This window comes from Rhineura floridana, chromosome 6 (assembly GCF_030035675.1).
Source record: "Rhineura floridana isolate rRhiFlo1 chromosome 6, rRhiFlo1.hap2, whole genome shotgun sequence".
Classification (NCBI taxonomy): Eukaryota; Metazoa; Chordata; class Lepidosauria; order Squamata; family Rhineuridae; genus Rhineura; species Rhineura floridana.
Window position 1 is genome coordinate 65,832,668 of NC_084485.1, and position 12,842 is coordinate 65,845,509.

The window sequence follows — 12,842 nt, forward strand, 5'->3', positions numbered from 1 at the left end:
TCTTCTGAAGTGAGTTACTCCATAACAGCTGCCAATCCAGTGTTGTGAGAGCCTGTGAGACTAACCCTGTCTGAAGCTTCACGCTCACAAGCCATGTAAGTCGGTTGCATTTCATGCATGCCCTTGAAATGTGCTGTGCACCTGAGAGAGGAATTTCACCCTTTTTTAAAAATCCATCTTTTTGAAGCACTTGGTGAAACACTCCTAACGTACACCTCCCCCTCCCTCTATTCTACAACTGATTCTGGATCTCTTTGATCTTGGGGCTGATCTTAGCTGGGAAAAGATTATCTTGTGCCTTACCCCCTACTATAGGTCCTGGGTCTCAACAAACTGATGCTGCTTACCAGCACAACCACCATCTCCTGTAGTCTGGGTCTTCTTCAATTTCTGCTAATCCTTGCACAATAATGTGCCAAAAGAAGGGGAAGCCTCTGTTGCTGCAGCAAAGTGCTGCCTTCTACAAGGTATTGCACTGTACAGTCACTTGTCCTGTCCAGCCAGCCCTTAACCAGGTTGGAATTTCCATGGTTTGGAGCTGAAGCCAACTCCATTTCCATCAAGCATTGCCTATTTTCTGCCTGGTTCCAGCTCACAGCATATTCCACACCCTAATCTGTTGTTCTCAGTGTCTTTGTTGGGTTCCGGTGCAGTGTCTTACCCCTGCTTTCTTACTGTCCTTTGCAGGTATATTTGCCCAAATATAAAAGTAAAGAAGAAGATGCAGCTCAACTAGACCAGAAACATGGCTTCCTCAAAAGCCACCTTTCTGCCCAAAAAGTGACCTACCAGAATGGACACAGTGGAAGCCTCTTCTCCCCCCCTGTGGCTGGCTCTGCTCTCTGTGTCAGCTCGCCCTGTGAGGTCTCTCTCATGATGATGGTGGGAGATTCGGAGACCGCAGCTGCAAGCCGAGGCATCTGTTCGGACTTGGCCATCCTGGACAGTGCATTCCTCCTTTCTCAGGTCATCCCATCCCTCCTCATGGGTTCGCTTGTTCAGTTCACGCAGTCTGTCACCGCTTACATGGCGTCAGCTACTGGCTTTGGGTTGGTGGCCATTTACTTTGCAACCAAAGTGATCTTTGACAAAAGTGATATGGCCAAATGTGCGCTGTAGGAAGGAAAAGACCATTGAGTGGAGGGGGGGAGTCACGCACATTGAAAGGGATAATGGAGAAGTGCCTCTTTCTCCCTCCCAGGTTGTGTTGTAATGAGACATACAAAACAACAACCACCACTCCCCTCTGGTTGAAGGGGAAAAAATGCTGGGCTGATCTCAGGGTATCTAATGAAAGGGAGTCTGGTATAATAATGTTGTCTGTTCTCCCTGATGCCTTCATCAAAGTGCCTCTGTGCAGAAGCCTACAAAAGAGGCTTGCAGGCTTGAAAAGTAAAGGGCCATCCTTTCTACCACAGGGTACTTATTCTGATAGCTTTGTCAAATTGTGTGGGAGGATGGTGACACAGTGCAAAAGGGACCAAAGTCATAATTAACCTTTTTTCTTAAGCCCTATTCATGCTATTCTTTTTCCATTGCATGTGGGGAGCTGGGCTGCACTCGCTGTGGTCTGTCCCCCACTCTCAGCTCCACCCCATGCATTGGGTCTTCCAGTATTGAAGTAGGGAGGCAGCTCTACGCAAGAAGGCTCTCAAAGTGATTGATGGGCATTGCAGTCTCTGTGTTTCAGACATGGAGCCCAGATGCATGGGGCTTGAAGGGGATCAATTGCCCTCCCACGTGATTGGGTAGGGAACAAGTTAATAGGACTTGAGTTATGTCTTTTAAAAGCTGCTGTTGGTTGGTCTTCGTGTAGGAAAATAAGTTGTTATACTCATGTAACATAACATTTTTGTCTTGGTATGAACCAGAAAAATGTGAACCAGAAAAATATGGGAAGGAGATTGTGAATTAGCACATCTGTGCTGTTTGAAAGGGATATAGGAATAATTCCCTCCCTTTACCCATTCCAGATGTGCTGCAGGTCAAAATTCTAGTTCAAGGTGGTATAAGTAAGCTGAGCAGTGCTATGTAGGAGGGGGCTTGTTTAGCAGAGGATGCTGTGGTTGAGCTGGCGGCAAGTCTACAGTGGCATGACGGAAATGAAAATGTTGGTCATCATCTGATACTTTCCCCAATGTATGCCCTAAATAAACCGTGCAGTTTGTGCCAACAAAAAGGCTCACGTAAACATAGGCTGAAGAACATGCCCCTTAAGTGACTGACTGCCCCAAACAAATTACACTACCTTCCACTGTGCAGTCTTAAAAAAGAGGCTTAGTGTGCCAGCAAGGAGAAAAAATGCTTATGTGTATGCCGCCTTTCCTGTTAAGGAGGTGATGTGGCCAGCCCGGTTGTGCTAAAGGGCTCTGTCAAAAAAACACAAAAAACCCACCAACCAACTGTGTTCTTGTATACCACAAGGCAGGCTTCAAGCTGAGCTTTTTCCAGTGTGTGATCCAGCATTTCTGCCACCCAGATAGAGCAGAGGCTCTATTTTTTAAAATCTTTTTTTTGTTGCTACAAAGCAGTTTTTAATGAGCCATATAGCTTGCAGCTATTCACTCAGCTCCATGTAGTGCAGCCAGTTGTAACTAAGAAGAAACTGCATGTCCAGTACAAAAAGAGTTCAGGATACATAAAATTGTGGGATTGGGAAGCCAAAATAGTATCCCCTGTATCCTGGGTTTAACAAAATTTAACAGGAAAGGTTGCTCTCTGGGTGTAACTGGCTCAGGGCCAAACCTGATGTGATGTTAAATTATGTGAATTCACATTTTTTTGGTTTATGTAACTAGCAGCCTTGAGGAAGCTTGTGCAGTTTGGGGAGGGACCATGGGGCTGGGATGTTTTAACTATCTCTCTCCCTGCCAAAAATCACCTCTCCAAAGCCTCCATTAGTACCAAAGAGCATAAGAAGAACCCTGATGGATCAAGCTAAAGGCCCATCTGGTCCAGGATCCTGTTCTCACAGTGGCCAAGCAGATATCCATGGAAAACCTGCTAGCAGGACTTGAGTGCAACAGTATTCTCCCCGCTTGTGACTGGCATTTACAGGTGTACTGCCTCTGACCATGGAGGTGGAACATAGCCGTTGTAGCTAGTAGCCGTTGGTAGCTTCACCCTTCATGAATTTGTCTAATCCTCTTTTAAAGCCATGCAAGTTGGTGGCCATCACTGCCTCTTGTGGGAGTGAAGTCCACAGTTAACTATGTGTTGTGTGAAGAAGTACTTTCTGTTCTCTGTCCTGAATCTTCCAACATTCAGCTTCATTAGATGAACTTCGGTTCTAGTATTATGAGAGAGGGGTGGAAACCTCCCTCTATGCCATGCATACTTTTATACACCTCTAAAGTGTCCCCCCTTACTTGCCTTTTTTCTAAATTAAAAAGCCCCAAACATTGTAACCTTTTCCTTGACCATTCTGGTTGCCATTTTCCTGCTTTGCAATATCCTTTTTGAGGTAAGGCAACCAGAACTGGACAGTTTTCAAGTGTGGTCTCACCATAATTTGTATAATAGCATTATGATATTTCCAGTTTTATTTTCAGACCCTTTCCTAATGATTCCCAACACCTTTTCCACAGCCGCTGTACACTCTGTCAACTTCTTCATTGAGCTATCCACTACACCATTAAGGTCTCTTTCCTGATCAGTCGCTGCCATTTCAGACTCCATTAGCTTATATGTGAAATAAGGATTTCTAGCCTGTGTGCATCAGTTTACACTTTCTTACATTGAACCATATTTACCATTTTAATACCCATTCATCCAGTGTGGAGAGATCCTTTGGAGCTCCTTGCAATCCTTCTTTGTTCTTACCATTCTGAACTATTTGGTGTCACCAGCAAATTTGGCTACCTCACTGTTCACTTCTGTCTCTAGATCATTTATGAACAAGTTAAAAAGCACAGGTACCAATACCAATCCTTGGGGAACTACTCATTTAATCCTGTTGTCTGCTTCCTGTTCCTTAACCAGTTATGAGCCATAAGAGGACCTGGGTGAGAGAAAGTTTAAACTTGCCCTCCCCACCCCAATGATGTTGAGACAGTACAGGCTTCCTTGTGGCTACTAGCTGCATAAGAAAACCAAACCACACATTAATTGAAGTCACATAATTAATGTTGTGTCTAGTTTGGTTAAAAGGTCGGGACTGACTTCCCATCTAGCTCTTACGCATTTTTGACCAAATGGAAATGTACTGCTTTCAAGTCAATTCTGACTTATGGCGACCCTATGAATATGGTTTTCATGGTAAGCGGTATTCAGAGGGGGTTTACCATTGCCTTCTTCTGAGGCTGAGGGGCAGTGACTGGCCCAAGGTCACCCAGTGAGCTTCATGGTTATGTGGGAATTCAAACCCTGGTCTCCCAGGTCGTAGTCCAACATCTTAACCACTACACCACACTGGCTCTCATATTTTTAACCAGGAGATTCAAAATTTAGGTAACCATTCATTAGAACATGCAGGGATACAAAGGCCATTTAGTTCAGCCCCCTCAGAACTTGTAGGGACGTTAGTCCAGCCCTGTGTGTCAGCACAAGGTCCAAAGAGTGTTGTGGGCCTGCCAGATTATCTTTGTGCTATCCAGACTGCTCTCACCTCCAGCCCATGATAATCCTCATCTGTTTGGGTAAGCGTGTGGTGATCTTAGCATGCATCCAACTGCTCTGCATAGGAATCTGTGGATCGGAACAAGGGGAGGTTTTATTTTAGACAAAACACCTCTCCCACTTTCTTGCCTGGTATAAGGACCTACCTAGTTTCTCTAGGCATTGATCTGATGGACGGGAACTGGTCAACTTCTTTCACCAGCTGCTGACTGCAGTTCTTGCTCAGTGTTTTGTGTGTGTGGGACAGTACCCATGTCTTACAAGCAACAGCACTCCCAACACTTGTGACACCTACCCACAGCTATTCTGCAACCCTCTAAGGGATCCTGATACATTGCTTAGGAACCCAACATCTAGGCCAGTAATCTTCAATCCTTTCAAAGCAAGGTTTCACGTTTAGCCCGTCCATGCAATTGGGGACCCACTTCTTAATTTTTTTTTAACCATACATTTGAATGGTGGTTGTGCTGCTCTAGCAACCCACCTTAGTTCAGGATTGGATCCAATCGTGGGTCTCAACCCATCATTTGAAGACCAATGGCCTAGGTAATGCAAATAGTGCTGACATGTGTTCCTAGGAAGCAGGCATACAGAATGAGTGCAAGCTCAGAGAGGCTCCAGTCAGTCTCAAGTGCTAGAAGAGGCAGGTGTCTGTGTGTAAGATGTATGCACTGTGTCTGGTGCATCCCTTCTAAGAAGAATAGTATTCTGTTATCTGGGCAAGTAAGGACAACAACTGTGCTTGGAAACTGGCATGAGTACAAAATCACATCAAACACTCTTCTTGGGAAATTACGCATCACAGGTGTGGTTGAAGTGACTGTCCAGATTAATATGTACAAATTACTATGTTTGAAGCTATTGGTACTCAAGGACACGGCAGTTGACAAGCGAGAGCAAATTAAGGGCTCCAGTGGTGGGTTTGGATGTAGGGACTTAGCTATAATGACTGATGAGAATGTGTGTAGGGCTCACTACCCAAAATTGTAACATGAAGCCAAAATGATCCTTAAAAGCAGAGACTTATGCTCTGAACAGTTGCAACTGTACCAGGTGTAAGGATTAAAGGAATGGGACTGTAATATGAACTGAAGCTATGTGTCATTCTCTTTGGGGCTCTTCAGTTTCCTGTTTCATGGGAGCAATGAAACTGCAGTGGTTGTGCAACTGGAAAGAATATTTTGAAACTTAAATCTGAGCAGGGTGCTCCTTTCAATGGAATCATTGAAATTTATTTTATTATTTATTTAAAACCTTTATATACTACTCAGTTATTTGCATTTCTAAGCAGTGTACATTTTAGAATTGGAAGGGATGTCATCTAGTCCAACTTTCTGCCCAGTGCAGGAATCTTGCAGCTACAACTTCCCTGGCAAAAGGTTGTCCAGCCTCTGCTTAAATACCTCCAGTGAAGGAGAGCCTCCTACCTCCCAAGGCAATCTGTTTTGAGCATACACTAGCTCCAGTAATCCGCAGTGTTGTATTGAGTATCTATCTGCAAGCCCTCATCTTCTAGCAATTAGCCTGTTCTAAATGAATGTGGCTGTTAGGAATGTTCTCTTTTACACTTGAAATGGGCCAATGAAGAATCCATCCAACCATGCCTCCAGCTACCGGGCAATGGATGGACATATCCCTACTGTTGCTGTATGTCCAATGTTAACTTGGTTACAATGGTGTCCATTTTGAAAGCTTTCTTCATTGTATTAGATTTCTGTTAGGTGGTAAGTTCTGTTTCCTATTATTACTGATGTACGTTATCCATTCTCTCCCCCCCCCAATGTCCTGCAGCTTTATTTAAAGGGAACTTAATATTTCAATGTTTGGGCCAGTTATTGGATGGTGCCTTTTACTTCTCAACAAGAGATTCCTTTGAATCATTTGTTCTCAGGGGAATGTTTCTCCCATGCTGTGTCTTGCAAAACACTGTTTGCCATTTGTGTTTTTATTTATTTAGGAAAGTAAATATTTTGTACAGTTTATGTTCCGGGGATATTAAAAGTCTATTAAGGAGTGGAAACCTTTAAAAGGTGTGTTTTTTAACTAATGACACAACTTCCTGTGGATTTGGAGCTGGATGCTGTTCATACATTTCAGTATCCTAAACTGGAGGAATGAATAAAACCTGAATCTGTGAAGACATCAAAGACATACACAATAATAATTATAATTAATAATATAATGCATAGTAAGATCATTGGTTTCCTCTCACTCGTGAAACAGGCTGTTTGCTCAAAGTATTAAAAATGGAATGTTCCTCATGAAGCAAGGATTAATGTGCTAGATGGATATCCAAAGTGCTCAGAACGCTAGAGCAGCTGCCTGTCAGGGATTCTTCAGAATTACAAATGTGCTGGTGGCGGCTTATTGCAAGAAACTAAATAGTAATACTTTTAACCAAATGGTGAATTGAATGGCCCAGAGGTAGTACATCTGATGCTAGAAGAAAAATCCTCATTCAACCAAGATGACACGTCTACTGTGGGAAAATGACACGGGATGAATTTGTTGTCTGTGCTGCTGTTTGGTCTGAATTTTGCATTTGTTTGGGAATGTGACTATATTCCTCCTCGTCTTTCCTCTTCTGGTTGACTACGTGGATATGGCTGACCATGTGGTGGGAAAGACAGGCTTGTCACTGCTTTGTAGAGTTGCTGTGGACAGTTCCAGATACACATGCACATAAGGCACAGGGGAAGCCTTTTCCAGCCCAAGGGCTGCATTCTTCTCATGAACAACTTTGTGGGGTGGATGGGTGGGTTGCGTGCTATTGGTGGGTGGGGCCAGAGCCAAAAGTGGGTGGAGTCAGATATTATTCTTCAGTTTTCATCAGTAGGTTACACACACACACACAAATAAAAAAAAATCCACCCTTTAAGAGGCATCATGTAGCTCAAGGATGCATTATAGCCAGGCAAAACACACAAGGAAGGTACTGAGCAGGGCCAGTGAGGGGTGTGGCCTGCCCTGCAGAGAGAAGAAATGGCCTAGAGAGAGTCCTGAGGGCCACAAAAAAGTCCTGGAGGCCCACATTTGCTTCACAGGCCAGAAGTTCACCACCTGACATACACACATGAACACTGAAAAATTGAGCTCAGTTTTGGGCCTCCTGCTCAATATTTTCTCTGCTGTGAAGCTTCTAGAAATCCATCAGCAGGCTTGCTAGCTCCTCAACATACTTGTACCTTTAAGACCTACAAAACTGGCAGAAGTTGGCAGATTTAAGTTTTCTCCACCACTGAATATTCATGCCTGGAAAAACTTTACCTGCTGATCACTGTTGAGCACAAGGTCAAAAAGACAAAAGTAATTGCGAACAGAACAAGACAATAGGAAGTAGAAAGTATCACAATGTGCTTGTATCAGTACAATAATTTTGGCCTCCCTTACATTACTCAGAATTTGCTGTTGAAAGTTTGGTTAGTGATTTTTATTCGCTGGAAGTCCCTAGATATTGTTAACCTACTATCTGTGACGCTGAATGAAGAAAGAATTTACAGGATAATTCATTAAGGCTATTTCAGAACTTGCAAGTAAGGAATGTGGTTGCAAAAACAGAGGCTTTATGAACAGCACTTGACCATCTCTTATCTAATATGACAGCACTAGCCTCCAGGGTGGACTATTATGGAAGACGAGAACAGAGGATGTTGTATGAGATATAATTATAGAATAGTGGAGATGAATATACGTAAAGGGTTCCGCTTTATCAAATTATGTTGCAATTAAAGATTTTTGTTAAAAAATGTCTTACCTTAATAGATATACATGCCAGCAAGAATAAAGAAAAGGTATAGTTCCTTTTCTAGTTGATGCTGTCAGTAGTAAGCTGTAGCTGCCAGGGTCATACACATGTGGGGGGTGTAGTGTTTATCTGGCCTAAAACTGAGTATACTTTCAAAGTTACTCAACAAATTAGTGAAAGAGTAAAAACAAGCCTTTGACAGAGGAATGACTTAAAGCATAGAATGTTATGCTGCTGAATAAACAAACGGCTGAATTTGGGGGAAATCTCAGCTACAAAATGATTTTAAAAAATGAGAGTAAAATACTTTACTGTGTGCTTCCATTTGTTAAAATAAAGTATTAAAAAGGGGGGGGGAAGGCCGAAAGAGAAATTTGGCAGCCAGGTACATGCAACATCAAGCTTGGAAATTTGGTTGCAGACCAAATTCCTTTGGCAATAGGCGCCTGTTGGGGAAGGCAGTGCAGCTTAGGCTGGACTTTGGGGCCAGAGAGGGGCAGATGATGGGGGCAGCAGCAAACAAACCCTGAGTCAGCACCTAGGCTTGAATTTGCAGCATCCTTTTTTTCCTTTAAAAATATTTTTATAGTCATAGAGTGGCCAGTTGGGTATGTACATGGTGGCATATGCTGATTTTATTATTTTTACTTTAAAATATATATTATCAGTATCTGGCAAAGGAGTTCCATCAGTGCAAGGACTTTTGCTGTGCAACAGAAATTATTATTTCACATTCCATATATAAAGGCAATGTACAAAGTATAATAACAACTAAAAACAGTTGAAGACTTCCCCTTTCCCCGTGCACCCCCTAAATCTGTTCAGGTTTTCCTAACCCTCTGGAGCAGATTTGGTGAGGGCACACGAGGAGAGGAGGAGAAGTTCTGCTGTGCCAGTGGAAATCCTTGCGCTAACAGGACTATTTCACAGGATGCTGCCCAAGCCTGTTATCGTTTCTGCAACAAAATGGCAATCACTTATTCCAAAGTTGTGATTTTAGCATCAGGGCAGCAGAAACAAACTCCATTTTTTAGACCTGTAGTCCAGATGGTGCTGTGATTGAAGTGAGTGCAAAATTAGAAACTGTACATGCTCCAAGTATATGTGCTTCATAACTTGGCCACAGTGCTGGCTCATGCCCATTGGGATAAGCAGCGTTAGGTGGAGCCAGAGCCAGTGATAGGTGGAGCCAGAGCCAGTGATAGGTGGAGCCAACTAATTCCAGTTTTGTCCCCATCCTCTTCCCTGATGAGTTCTTTGAGGGCAAAACTGAGACTAAGGAGGAGGAATCTGACAGGCAGTGTCACCCAGTAGTGTAGTGGCAAATTCAGAAGTGCAGGGTCCCTTCATAATAGTCACACCTCATCCCCTCACAGCACACAACCGTTCCAATTTTCCCTTGTCTCCATGTTGTCTCAGAGTCCACACCCCATTACAACAGACATCCCTAAGTAAAATGTAAATGTACTGCCTTCAAGACGATTCCAGCTTATGGCAACCCTGTGAATAAGGTTTTCATGAGGCTGAGAGGCAGTGACTGGCCCAAGGTCACCCAGTGAGCTTCATGGTTAGGTGGAGGTTTGAACCCTGGTCTCCCAGGTCATAGTCCAATACCTTAACCGCTACATCACACTGGCTCCTAGGAGCCAATACATATGAAATGAGAGGTTGTGTGTTAGCTATTGAGAAGAGTCTTCTCAGTGGCTGACTTATCCCCTTTCATTCTGATTAGCTCCAATCAGCACAAACGAACAAGGGCTCTTCTTCACAGATAACACACTCCCCTTTCATACTGATTGGCTTATCAAAAATGTAAGGGGTCTACGACCCCCTCTCCTGCAACCCCAGACAACTACACCTCTGGTGTCACCCCCTGAACTGGGGGCATGTAAGAATCAGGAAGGTGGGGGCTGTCTAATGACAGACAGAAGTTGATGGAGCAGTGCCCCATTCACCCTAATGAAACAGCCTTCACTGCTTGACTCCCTTAAGTGGCTCCAGGAGACCAATAAGTTCAGGGTCTAAAACAAACTAGCTGCACCACTAGCTACAAAGAAAGGTTAGCAGCTGCATTTTATGCTCTCAGTGCATTAGAACAACTGAAGAAACTATAGCTGTTCAGACAGAAGCACTGACTAGCTCCAGTGCTGTTGCTTTGCTTTTTTTAATTGTTTTTTAAAAAGCCATTTCAGTTTATCAAAAACCAAGGCTGTGTAATCTATATAGTGTATTCTACACATTTTCTCCAGTAGGTGGTGCTATATGAAGCTAAAATCTGGACATCAGCTGTTTAGGATTTGACACAATATTGCAGACTGTTCGTTTTGTGAAATTGAACTTTTGTGGTCAGCGCATCAGTCCCTACTATGGTACTAAATGTTTGGGCATGAACACCAGTCTAGTGGTCCAGCAATTCCCCCTCTGGAACAAGCTGCTGCCAGCCTTGTTAACCCTATGACCCGGGACTTATTTACCAAGCTGGTCTTTCCCATGGAGTATTTATCTGACAACTGCAAGAATAATCTCTGGCTTCTCTCAGGCTAGGCAAACCATCACACTACTTTTGGGTTATTCTGGATGTTTAGTAAGTGATTGATTGATTGAAAAGATTTACATGCCACTCTTCACTGAAGCTTCAAGGTCAGTTAACAAAAAAGATAATAAAACAGAACAGTGAACTCAGTTCTCTTTGTGGATCCTAATGTAGCTTAAGCAGCACCATCCATGCAGGCTCAGGGTCATCCCAAGTCTTTCATAAGTACAACCCCCTCCCCCCCCAAAAAATCAGACCCCTTGAGCAGGGCTAGGGAACCTGTGGCCCTCCAGATGTTGCTGCACTCCAAATCCCATCAGCCCCAGCCAGCATGTCCAATGGTCAGGGACAATGGGAGTTGTAGCCCAGCAACTCCTGGAGGGCCACAATTCTTACTGAATAAAAACCTACGGCAAGGGACCCAAAACAACCAAATGAGGACAGATCATGCTTAGTGGCCACACAGTATGAGCTGACTGTTGGAAGGGGGGGGGTCAAATAGAGCAGGGGTGAATGTTTGGCTCACCAGATGTTGCTGAACTAAAAGTTTCATCATTGGCATGCTTGCTGGGGCTGATGGAATTGTAGTTCAGCACCATCTGGAGGGCCACTAGTTCCTCACACCTGAAATAGAGTATTCTGGAGGAAGGCATGACTGGTTGGCTGGCATTCTGAACATGGATACTCCACACTGCAATCTTTCTTTTAAAAGTAGTATGCATATCCTGCTTTTCATTGATTATTTCAGTCCCAGAGTGGGGGGAAAGGCAATACTGTATACAGAAATTACAGGATCCATAAAAAAAAGCCCAATGAACATAAACTCCCACAATACCATTACAAACAAACAAAGCTAAACAGCTGTAAGGAGTACAATTAGTCCTCCTTGTAAAATATAACCAACAGCGTTAAAAGCATGGGAGGAAAAAAAAACGTTTTTGCCTAGTGACAAAAGTGTTGGTTCCGGGGTGGGTGGGGGTGGAACAGAATTCCACAAACAGGGCACCAGGATTGAGAGGGATGCTATGGCACATGTGCTGGCTGAAGCCGATGGGAGTTGTAGTCCAAAACATTTGAAGGGCACCAGATTGGCAACGGCTGTGCTGGGGCAACTGGAGGAGAGGCTTTGCAAGCTTTTCCCTGCTGCATGGCTGGAACAGCCCTGAAAAGAAATGTTCAGCACTGTAGTAGACAATGCCTGGTTTTGCCAGGCATACTAGAGTCACCAGTTCTCCGAGTTGCTGATTGGCACGAACAAATTCACCAGGTGCAACTCCAGAATTGCAAAACGGGCACCCCTGTGCATTCTTCATGTCATAATAGCTGTTAACCATGTGAATTTAATATAGTACACTAAGACTGAGCCCCAGGTTTCATCCTTAAGAACATAAGAACATAAGAAGAGCCTGCTGGATCAGGCCAGTGGCCCATCTAGTCCAGCATCCTGTTCTCACAGTGGCCAACCAGGTGCCTGGGGGAAGCCTGCAAGCAGGACCCGAGTGCAAGAACACTCTCCCCTCCTGAGGCTTCCAGCAACTGGTTTTCAGAAGCATGCTGCCTCTGACTAGGGTGGCACAGCACAGCCATCATGGCTAGTAGCCATTGATAGCCCTGTCCTCCATGAATTTGTCTAATCTGCTTTTAAAGCCATCCAAGCTGGTGGCCGTTACTGCATCTTGTGGGAGCAAATTCCATAGTTTAACTATGCACTGAGTAAAGAAGTACTTCCTTTTGTCTGTCCTGAATAATCCTTACATAGATATGCAGTAAAATTGACAGGTTCAAGTAAAAAGTGAGAAATCAAAGGGATCCTGCGTGGAGACGGAACCTGGAGACACCTTACACCAAGTCAGACCGTGGGTCTAACTAACTTCAGGGTTTCAAGGATGAGTCTTCCCAGCCCTACCTGGATCTCCAGGGATTGAACCTGGGACCTTTTGTGTGCAA

The 12,842-nt window shown here is 43.9% G+C and overlaps 1 protein-coding gene across 1 annotated transcript in view; it reads left to right on the forward strand.

The window, feature by feature from the left end:
* Nucleotides 1-6,637, forward strand: part of SLC45A3 (solute carrier family 45 member 3) — a 71,068-nt gene extending 64,431 nt beyond the window's left edge. Inside the window, exon 5 of the mRNA XM_061632140.1 lies at nucleotides 688-6,637. Within this exon, the coding sequence (XP_061488124.1) occupies nucleotides 688-1,119 (432 nt within the window). The 3' untranslated portion in view covers nucleotides 1,120-6,637. The remainder of the gene's footprint in view (nucleotides 1-687) is intronic.
* Nucleotides 6,638-12,842: the final 6,205 nt, after the last annotated feature.